Source organism: Sycon ciliatum, chromosome 1 (assembly GCF_964019385.1).
Source record: "Sycon ciliatum chromosome 1, ocSycCili1.1, whole genome shotgun sequence".
Classification (NCBI taxonomy): Eukaryota; Metazoa; Porifera; class Calcarea; order Leucosolenida; family Sycettidae; genus Sycon; species Sycon ciliatum.
In genome coordinates this window covers 81,110,411-81,121,948 of record NC_088643.1, presented here as the reverse complement: position 1 = coordinate 81,121,948, position 11,538 = coordinate 81,110,411, and the positions used below count along the sequence as shown (strand labels likewise).

Here is an 11,538-nt window from a genome sequence, read left to right as displayed (position 1 = left end):
GATTGTGACTTGTCTTATAATTTATATTACAGTATACAGTCAACTTCGCTTATAACGACACTCGGCGGGGCATCAGAAAAGTGTCCTTATTCGCGAAGTGTCCTTATGCCCGAAGTCTCATTATAATGGGTCCCAGTTGGATGGGACTTTGCTCTGGGCATGAAAATGATGTCGTTATTCGCGAATTGTCGTTATATCCGCAGTCGTTATTAGCGAAGTTGACTGTAGTCAGTACTAATTTGCCTCACCGCCACCGTCCCCCACCTAGCAGTGTGCTGTGCGATGATTGATTGCAGATCAGATTCGGACAAAGTCAAAACGGTCAAAAGAACATGTAGAAAGCAGGTCGTGTTATTATAGTACTTGAAGTAGTTGTGTTTAGTTCCGAGCATGGACTCATGGGCATTGCGAGTGTCGCGAGCAAGTAGCTAACATTAGTTTATCTAGTGACTACTAAGTCCATAACTGTCGGCCTCATTTTCTCTGTGCTGCACTGATGAGTCTACAACGGACAAAAGAGTTCTGTCCGCGGATTGAGTAGTCCAGAAGTTCCCAGAACTGCCCATAGGGCCTAGGCTATGCCCAGGCATAACGTAACCTAGTAGCGACAGTTATGTAACCTATCGTCGCTAGTCTCGTGCAGGCCTGCTCCGTGATCAAACAAGAGGAGTAAAGCCTACTAGGCTAAAGCCATAAAGGGTGGAATCATAGAGAAGCGCGTGGGTAGACAGGGCCACTTTCATGAGCAGCAACTGCCCTCCAGACCTGTGCAGCGCGTGACTGCCTTGATGGGATTCATAAAAGGGCAAGATGCATGGCCGAACGGTACACTCGTAGAGTCTACGTCTAGACCCCTAGCGGCCCTCTTCGAGGCTCGATACGAGTCTTGCTCAGGCGCTAGGCCAGTCCTCTGAGTCTGAGGCTCTGTCTCGTGATTGGTGTAGCCCAGAGACCGTTTGGAGAGTGAAGATGTATAGTAGTAGTTAGTTACATAACCCCATTTCTATCATAACTAACCCCGTTTATAATGTACTCTTGCTTTTATGTACTACGGTTACATACTTTTGATCACTGCTCCGCCACCATTATTGTTTCGATGCCCCTCTAGCTCTACCCTGGTCCACCACCACTACGACGAGAAAAGTAGCACAGCCACTACTCGCACTACATGTAGTCTAGTCTAGATCTAAGATGCTGTACTGTAGTAGTCTGTAGCACCTGACCTCGGCTCAAGCAAAGGAATCCTCAAGAAGGCGTGTTCATAAACTAAACAAGTAAAGTAGAAGGATTCAAGACGTTTCATAACGAGTGGCGAGACAACTGGCAATGGGTGGAACGTCGTAGATCTGCAGCAAACACACGCTTGTGGACTGTGCATGTGACATGGCACTTTCGTCAAGCGTGCATTGCCACAAAAAGGTACAATGCACAGAAGTTAGTTGTCAGAACTGCTGCGAAACCTAGCACTAGCAGATATTAGAACCGAAGCAACATTATTTAAACTGGTGATTTGACTCTATGAGTACCGCGAAGAGAAGTACAACAGTCACTGCACTTCACATTAGCACAAGTGTGATGTGACTGTGCACAAGCACCGCTGTTTCAAACCGGCATTTACTACTCTAGTAGCCATTTTAGAGCAATGTCGGTATGACTAAGTTACTGTATGGTACCTTCGAACAAACTGGCACTCACTCTGGCCCAATCACCAGGGCACCTCTTTTAATTACAATTGCCGATCGGCGATGTAGAGCACTTCGATTCTTTTCATTTGTTCCCTAATCTAGAACTCCTTGTTCGGGGAGGTGAGTCCTTCCATGATTTTTCGGGAGGATGCACTAGACGGAAAGCGAGTCAATCTACTAGTACGGTACCGGTAAGACCTCAGCATGAACATGAAAAGAGTGCACTTCGGGTAGATCTACGGAGCAACCATCGACCGCCGGACAATATTATAAGTAACTACAATGCACTTCCAGATACATTGAAAATGAAGGATCTGAAGACTAAAGACTAAAGTAGAGAGTCGAGAGGCAGAGGAACTCGTCACGTGGCACAACCAGCCCCAGTCCTGCTGAGTATTCCACTACGGCACTAGTACTGAACCCGGAGTTGCCACGGGAGGGAGAGCTCTTCACGAAAGGCCTCTGACTCTGTGCTGCACAAGAGTCTACAGGTGGCCGAGATAAAAGAATCAATCGTCACGACTGCTCAAGTGTCCAGCGAAAATAGACGCTCAAAGTGGGTCCCTGAACGCTAGAGTCCCTTATCTGCAATGCACACTACAGTCACGGTATTCCGGCTTGGTACACTTTTAGTTAAAAATTACTTATAGTGCGAAGAGTAACTTCCTCCTGGATATTGCTGCCTGGTCATGATTCGTCAATGGCCATTCAACATGATTTGAAGTAAAGTTTATAGCTGGAACATTATAATGATGGCTCGGATTCACCCCCTAATTATGTTAGTAATTGAGTGGGTGTATAGGGAAGTGGCTAGCGCTGGCTGATATGCGTGACACACTGCCTTCCATGTTGTCAATGTGTATCCAAAAAAGCTTTCACCTTCGGGTACATTGCAGCAATGTTTCTGAATAGAAACGACATCACCTAAAAGTAAAACGAATGCACCCTTCTCCTATCACAACAAACCTGGTACGTTGAGATCTCAGCCGCGGGGCACAAGCGAAACTTCGCAAGCTGGTTGTGTTTCTGAACAGAATTGCACCAGTGGCAATTCACGTCTTTGTTATTCTAAGTGAGTTTGATACTTGGAAGTGCATGTAACGACGAAATCCTGTGAAGGAAATGTTGTCCAGTTGACCATGGTTGGCTGGTTGACTGCCTTTGCTGTTATACAATCATGTATTTATACTTTACTATACGTTTCTAGCTTGAATTCACGAATGCTATAATACGCACGGGACTACATACAGTAGTCGTATGTCGACTAGGTCCAGGATCAGGATGTTGCAGGAAACTTTGGCCAAGGTCTGTTGTGAAAGACGAATGAATGAGCACTGCCCATGCGCTTCAATTCAGCCACTGAGTGTCCGTAAGCGCCGACCTGGACGCATACTCATAGCGTAGTCAGGTAATGGGGTCAGGACTGCGTGGCCAACACTCAAAACCATTGTAAACAGGTCAAAGAGGAAACCGCTGTGTTCCAATTCTGAGGTTGCATTGCTGGCTGTTGAAAAGCAGGAAAATTGTGGGCGGACTGCATCACCATGATCACTGATTCACAGAGTTTCCTGCATACAGTCATGGCTCATGACTGTCTGATCTTTTCTTACACCAATCTACAAAAAAATACATGAGCGTGTTGATGTGTTATACATGTAGTACATCCATCATGTAGACTTGTACTGTTACTTCTAGTATTATTATTCGATGGCCCATACAATCATTAGACATTATGGATATGATACTGAATAGATACGACTTACATAACATTCTCCCCACCCCTCACCAGAAGCTATGTACATTATAAATAATTACAATAGTCATGTGCTGGTTAGTGTGGCAACGTGGCGCGAAACAAAATAATCATAATTCACTGGCATATTTACAGTGTACAATCCCTATGTGTGGCAAGAAGAAAATATCAAAAACGCCACCTGTCATTATCAGCTATTGTACATCTGCCACGACTGCATAAATTGTTACTGGCAATGGCCAAACGCGTAGGTTGAACATTTTACTGACCACGTAAAAGTCCTGTGTTGCTTCTGTTGGGCACTGTGAAAGTAAAGTAACTTAGTAAGGTCTAAAAGCAAATACACGTACAGCTTCACCGGTAGTTGCTACGAGTATGCCACAATAATGTGGAGTTTGGGGGCCAACACACGCGGATCTATCGGAAAGACAGCTGAATGAAAGCAGCAAAAAGTCGTCAGTGCAGTGGATGCTGTATGCATGCAGTCGACGTGCGCCCACGGATTTGGTGACTGTCCCTGGAACGAAGTGCACAACACTGAATCAGTCATGACGTATAGTGACTGCTCCCCAGAACAGAGACTGAGAGAGTGCGAAGTGCAAATGTTACGTAGACACCTTCCGTCCTGGATATCCTGGATGTGATTTCGCCACAAAATATTTGGAACACCTCCACACTTCATGCGCAAGCTCTGAAGCAGGGAGTAGTAAAATACTGTATTTACTACTCCCTGCTCTGAAGTCATGAGGACGTCAGTACACAGCTGTATTCTATTCTGTTCAGGACCGCAGACGTGATTTTCTCCGTGATGACCAGATGACTGTATGCCAATAGCACGCCGGAAACAATGACCTGATTCGGAACTGAGCTGCATGAGCGCCAGCCGCCATCGAGCTTGAGTTGAGAAAGGCTGCCACCTACACCATGTACACGCAAAGACTACAAGTCTCCAAATCAGCAGTGTGTGTGATTTAGTTACTTAGAATCTGCGGCCTAGTGCGGGCCAGTTTGCTGTTACTTGATTGAAAGAGAAGGTTGGACGCAGGTCAAGACCAGCAACAGCTAGTTTACGGCGAGGGAGGTACGACGAAACCCCACGGTGATTATAACTACTTCCACCGTTGAAGCTGCTTCCGTACAACTACTAGTATAGTCGACCATTGCAGCAGGTCAAGACTGACAAGAGCACCACCAACTGCGCAATCTGCCGGCGTTTACCTCAAAAATCTATCGAAAAGCGAGTCGCGACGAGGATCGATTCTGCGCTCTAGGCACATAGGTCTCGATCTCACAACCCGTTCCGCGAACTCCGACCGTCCGACGACCCAAGCACTGATACTGCCATGCAGGATTCTAGGAGTAGGTCTGTTCTGGATGTATTGTGGTCCGAGCACCATGTAAATCTCCTATGATCGCTTTTCTGACAGCGTGTCAGGTCAAGCAGCTCAGCTGACCGCGATACTACAGTTCGCTGGCCGCACTCATTTTTCGACCGTCCGGAGAGTTGTCAAGTGTCGTCGACTGGTGCAGGACGCAGCAGCATGCACTGCGTGTAGCAATCGGTCGATTCTGTCCAGGCTCGTGTAGATCTACGGGTTTCTACTTTCTAGCGCACTTATGTCAAGCCCCCGCTGGGAAGGCTACTACAGTCATGCCACAACCAGTGGCCGAGTACGGAGTGATCTACGGCCGGCTGTTGTTTTGTTGAGAATCATAAGCGCGCTGTGAAGTACAGGCAGCTGCAGCCCCGGCGATCCAAGTGAGTGCTTTTATTGCCGTGCGTGCCAGACGACTGCACCAGTTGGCTGTTGTCCCTCTGTCCGGAGAGTGCGTGCACGTGTGTGTTTTTCATGTGGCCGTACCGTACCGTGTATGTGAAGGTAGGCGTCAGCGACTGAGACGTTAGAAAAGATTTTGTTGAATGTCCAGCACTAGCGAGCATTGTGGAGAAGGCGTCTGGCCTCGTGAAATGAGCGCTACATCTGGTTATCAGAGTACTACTGACAGTGACCCAGGACATAGTAAGTCTTGCACTGCTCCTCAGCTCCAGGCAAGACGGACGAGGAGTGAGGAGACGACGACAACGAACAACGACGCAGTTATGCCAGCTTCGATCATATCCACAACTAGCCAAGAGACTTCCCAAGACAGTACTAGTATCATGTACTGTGGCGGTACACAGGCCAGCAGTAGTACTAGCAGGATCAACTCACTGGAGGGTTCCACCGGAGATGACTTGCAGGGGTTTTCCAGTGATTCCGACTACGCGGGGCAGAGCGATTGCGAATCGTCCAATTTCGATGCAAGCGACCTAGCGGTCGATGAGGAAAAGTCAGCGACTGGCAGAAAAAGGAAGGTAGCGTCCAGGCGAGCGGCGTGTGGTTCTCAGAACGATGAGTTGAGCGACAACAGAATGAAGTCCCTATCCGTCGATTCAGATTGTAATGACGAGGACGCTGCTGACGACTACGTCGACATTCATCCGGTGGACTTGTCAACGCGGCTGGCAGAGTTCAGGCTGAGTAGCAATGCCAATACGCACGCTCTGACAGAGCGATATTCGTACGTGCCCTTCTCTTCTCAAGTGGCTGATCAGCAGCAGCAGAAGAGGAAAGCAGATGATGACGACTACGAGGAAATGGCCCCACACGACCCGTACGCCATTGCAGGAAGGAGACCGACGTACAGTCGAAACAACAGCACAGGATGTTATGTCACCGCACATCCTATTCCGCAGAAGCTGGGAAAGAAGCAGATCTCAGATCAGTCGGTTCTGAGCAGCAGTGGAGTGGTCTCTATGTGCAGTACGGACAGCGGTGAGGGAAATGCTAATGTCAGATCTAGAGATGCCTCACCTGTTGCCTTGCAGAAGAGCCCTAACAAGCTGTACGACAAGTTGAGTGGGTACAATGCCTGCAGTGCGTACGAATATGCCAGTGGCAGAGATCAGCTTGATGGAGGGGATGTGGATGCTACCGATGCGGATCATGACTACACAAACGTAGAGGAACGGCAGGACATGCCCCTGCCTGATGTCTGGCTTGCACGAAAACAGATCTTACACGACTATGAAGATCCAGATTATGCCGTGGCGGGAGAATCAAGCGATGATGATGAAGAAGATGATGGCGATGTTGAAGAACCAGCCTATGCAGCAGGTGTTCAGCTAGCAGCAGACAGGCCCTCTGGCTATCAGAGTCGAGCTGGATTCAATCACATGGAGGTTAACTCCGAGCCAGAGACAACGCGCTTTGCCATTTCACCGCCCATCGCTCACAAGTTGAAGCGCAAGAACTCGGAAGGGGCATTGTATAAGCTGCCAGCGTTCCCTGCCCACCCAGCATCACAAGTCAATCAGCGTCGATCCTCACAGAGCAGCATGACACTAGGCCTAACATCCCGCCCAGTCAGTCGCGTTGAAGCATCATCTGGTTCTCTTACGCCAGGTACACTGCGACCAACTGATATTAGCCTGACACCGACTGGAGCGTCCGGGAAGACGATGAAAAGTGGACGCTCCACTCCGACTCTACGCGATCGCTTCACTTCTTTCTCCCTGAACCGTTTCAACTCTCCAATGCGTAATCGCCCGCCGTCATCACTGTCTGCCTCTCAGCTGGCATTGTCATCGCTAGGTGCAAGCACACCAGGTGGATTGTCATTACAGCAACAGCAAATGTCGGTGCCGCGGAGCCGTCACTCCATGTACATTGGCGATGCAAGTGCAGCAGCGGCGGCAGCAGCAACAGCAACACTTCCAGTTGCCGACAGTGCTGAACACTCGCCGGCGCTGCAGCGCCACGCCGAGTATGACTCCATTGCTTCAAAGTGGACCACCATCGATCGCAGTTCTCCAAAGTCCAAGCAGAAACGTTCTCCCTTCTCTCTATTGACGAAGAAAACCGACAAACGGAAGAAAGCATCAAGGTAAGTTAGAGATGCAGTTTACCAGGGCCAACAAAAATTGTTTTCAAAACTGCATGTATGTGTTGATAGTTTAATATTGCTGTGGACACCAGGGGGAGGTGACGGAGTCACCTGGTAAACTTGGTAAACCCAGAATTCACCTGTGAATGAAACTCAGAACAGTCAGAAGGCTCCAGTGCAGCCCACTACATGTAGTTCATGTTGAATGCTGTCACACTGCATGCTGGAAATGCAGAGCTAGAGCATTAGGCTTCATCTTCTCAGGCTGGTGATGTGTATGTAGCTACAGTGAGTGTGTGGTCTCTTATGCATGCTAAATCATACAGTGTAGCAACTCATAGTACTTCTGTCATTATCTAGGTTCATGTCAGTTGTGACATGTCTGCTCCCTATGAGAATGCACACAATGACAAGGGTGATGTTGAGGGCTCTGTGTGAGCTGGTGTTGTGAACTTGTGATCAAACACTGCTGCTAAGAACCATTCAGAGGTCTTTCTGGATGGGACTAGGGAGGAGACTGCAGGATATTAGCAGTCCTGTTTCAATGGCAGCCATTTTTGCTGACTGTAACTAGGCACTTAGAACTCATTGCATAGTGGCCTTGAGTTTTGATGCGTAATTTATTCTGTCATAAATCACTTGTGGGGGTGATAATTGCTGGCTTGTTGTGCTTGGTCTGATGTATTACAGCTTGAGGAAGGGCCAGCAAGGAGATTCTCCAGCCCTTTCACACCTTGATGTTCTGGAGCAACACAGCAGGCAGAACAGTGGCTCTTCTGAATTGGTAAGTTCCGAGCTGTCATTGCTGCATCCTTACTTGGCTAGAGACAGTTGTTAAAACTGTGAGAGTGCGGTGTGGTTGGAGCAGCATTTATTGCTCCTGAAGCCGCTGGCAATGTCCCGCATCCTCACACACTGTGGTTATAGTAATTTGTCAAAGCACGGCAGCATGTACTCAGGGTGCAGGCAGCAGGGTGCTGATATATTATTGCAGGGACAAATTGGTTGTGTGAGAGGCTGTACACTGTACTACTACCAACACTAAGTGCAGGGTAGGATGCACATCAGTACAGAAAGTAGTGATCACTATGCAGGAGATAGATGTGACCTTCATTGAGCTGTGCAGCTGTGCTCACACTCACAGCCCCCATATCTAATTAACACTAGTGCCCTTCTTTCAGACCTATACTCTAAAGAAAGACAACATCAGTGGTTAGTCAGGCTGGTCCGTGGTGGCTTTGGATAATGAGGGATCGGTGATGGTGTGCAGATGTCACATGGGATGTCACATGGGACTACATGATCATGTGATAAGGTGCTAGGGACACTTCGCAACAAACCTTTGTTTGCAGACAGTGGAAAGAAGATCCAGTGTGCGAGCAATGTTATCGTTTTGAAGGACACATCCAGGGATAAGGAGAGAGGACTGTGTTCCCACCAACTGTGCTTGCAGCAGCTCGAACATGGGCAATGATGTCACTCAAGAACATTGTCAGCTTATTATCCCTATCAGGCATGGTGCATTAGAGCTTATCTGTGTCAGTTCTGGTAGCTTAGGGCGACACGCTTATCGGGTAACGAAAAGTTCCGGTCAAGAAGAAGGTCCATGTTTTGCCGGTATCTGTTGATGGCCAACAGGTAGAGATGCACTGATGTTGGATCATGCTGAGTTCCTGTATTACTAGTCATGGCTCTTCATTACCAAAGTGATAGAACATCTGCAGGTGTCAGGCAATGCAGGCCAAGAGTGTCCTGTCAGCCCAAAGGCCAAAGTTAGTCCTCAAGTAGCCCAGCTATCTTTGGGGGAAGTGATACTGCTGCGTAAACTGCCAGGATCTCTCAAGTTACATTGAAATTGACGAACTGTAGCTCATTAGAATGTGCCTCCTTCCAGCACTATACGTTGGCAGTTCTCTTCGAAACGGTGTCTCCAGTTTCAGTTCCCAACAACCGTACACCTCAGGGGTCCACACCGATTAGCCAGTCACTGGCCTCTATCTGTGTATGTATCTCGGAAACGATCAGATGCCAGTGTTGACGTTGGAGACATTTGCCTTTTTACCGCCAGGCGTTGTCTTTTCAGCTGTTTGTCATAGTGGAGCCAGAGTTGGGTTTGCTTCTGATGAATGATATGGTTGCAAGTTTCATGAAACAACCTTCCAAGTCAAAGTAGCTACTATGCCGTCACTGTGGGTGCATCGCTCATTGGAAAGCCACACTATGTCACTGTGGGTGCACGGCTCATTGGAAAGCCACAGCAGCTGCAACTAGTGCCGTGCAGTTGTGGCAGTCATATGTTACTTGCCAGTATCACGTGGCTGACCTGTGACATACTGTGAATATATTAGTTTTGCGTTGGGGTCAGAACCTACGAGATAACCTCCTACTGGGACATGGCTCCTCAGTCCTGCTATACCATTATCTAGCTATCCATGTTGACACTTGAGATAGGAAGATAGAGAGTTGACCTACAACAGTGTTATCGTGCCCAGCAGTAGGTAATTTGATTGGCAGGCATCTTTGTGAAAGCCCTACCTGGTAGCTTGTTAATGACTCTCCATGGCTGCAAAGTTCCGGCCCTCCTCGAACAACACTGACCACCAATCCATTGCCACGCCAGAGCTGAGAGGGATTCAAGCTGAATGCTATGTCTTTGGTCCAGTTGTTCAGCACTTGAAGCATAGGGAACATGACTACTAGTGTTGTCACTACTGGCTGCTGACTTAAAATGCATTTCGGCTTCTTCTTGTGTGTTGCCTTTGTTCTACAGGCTGCCTTCTCTAAGAGCACACTTGTTTGACTCATGACGCAGTGATTGCTGCTGTCAGTCGCTGGTGTCAGTCTTCCAAGCTGGTCGCGACTTGCACAAAGCACTGAGCTAATGCGCCCTGCAAATACTCACCCAGTCACCAAATTATACAACAGTCCACAACCTCCAGATCAACCGATTGCCAATTTCCAATTCACGACCCCCGTGTCACGAGTTTGTGTGTATTATCGTTTCGGAACACTAGTCAGATTACCGACATGTGCATGCGAGAGAGAGAGAGAGAGAGGAGAGAGAGAGAGTGTGTGTGTGTATATATTTATTCTCAACAATTGTAACCAGGATACGTTCACCATTGTCAATCTTGTGTGGACTTCATCTTGAATGTCGACATTTCATGTAATGGAATTCTGCTACCCAGTACATTTTTCGATTCATGCATGGTCTGCAGTTTTCCATCATGACCCGTACCAAGCCAAGCTGCTGGCAAGCCTATTGAGAGTCCCATGAATATTATCCAGTACTACATGTACCACCTTGAGACTGTCCAGTTATTACTCACAACTGCATTTCTTCACCCTGCTGAACTTGGAATGTTTGTTTGTCATGCAGCTTCCTCCTGCAACCCAGTACCTTTGCTGCTGCTGCTGCACCCACTGCTGCCTCCTTGAGTCCTGTTGAACTATTATTCACTACCACCATTTTTAAATTAACACTGAGCTACTGTTGTCACACACATGATTCATATGAAGGTCAATGTGTCCTCATTCGCCAAGATCTAAGTTCGAAAGTGCCGTGCCACGTATTTGCGTTTCATGTACCGGTGTGTTGGGGCGTGGGCATATGAGAATTAGGCTTGGCTGCCTGAATTCAAAGTCATAATTTTAATTAAACGCAGTTTTTGAATTCATAATGTGGATTCGGGTTTAGATCTGCTGCCCCTAGACTATGATACATAAAACTGCCCTGATTGCATCTACTGGTATCATAGTATGTGTGTTACTTGGCTGAAACGCTAACTAATGCTATGGATAAGATGAGTTGCGCAGTCGCCACTGGTACAAGCAAGAGAAACAACCAATCTAACTGGAAGAAGTGCACAGTATACATCTAAATACCGGTATGACAACAATAGTATGCAAGTCAAATACATGTAATTAGATTTAATATGACGGTGAAACTGAATAATTGAATGTGCAAACAACATTACGTGAGAACTATGGAGAGTGAGTGAGTGAGGTGGCATATTCTTTCTCTATTATAGATTTGGCTTGTGCTTGTTATTATTAAACGCATACTGCTTCCAACACTTTCAGCTGACGAAAAACTACGAGCAAGACATACGTGTACAATACTGAACCGGGAATCTTACGACACTGTCCACTATAGACAACAAATGCCTGAAC

General features: G+C 47.5%; 1 protein-coding gene across 1 annotated transcript; it reads left to right on the top strand.

Annotated features, from left to right (window-relative positions):
* Positions 1-4,454: 4,454 nt before the first annotated feature.
* LOC135805803 (uncharacterized) lies at positions 4,455-10,937 on the top strand. Its single transcript, XM_065319905.1, has 3 exons — positions 4,455-7,365; positions 8,056-8,149; positions 10,136-10,937. Exons 1-3 carry the CDS (start codon positions 5,360-5,362, stop codon positions 10,163-10,165), a joined length of 2,130 nt encoding a protein of 709 aa, XP_065175977.1. The 5' UTR covers positions 4,455-5,359; the 3' UTR covers positions 10,166-10,937.
* Positions 10,938-11,538: the final 601 nt, after the last annotated feature.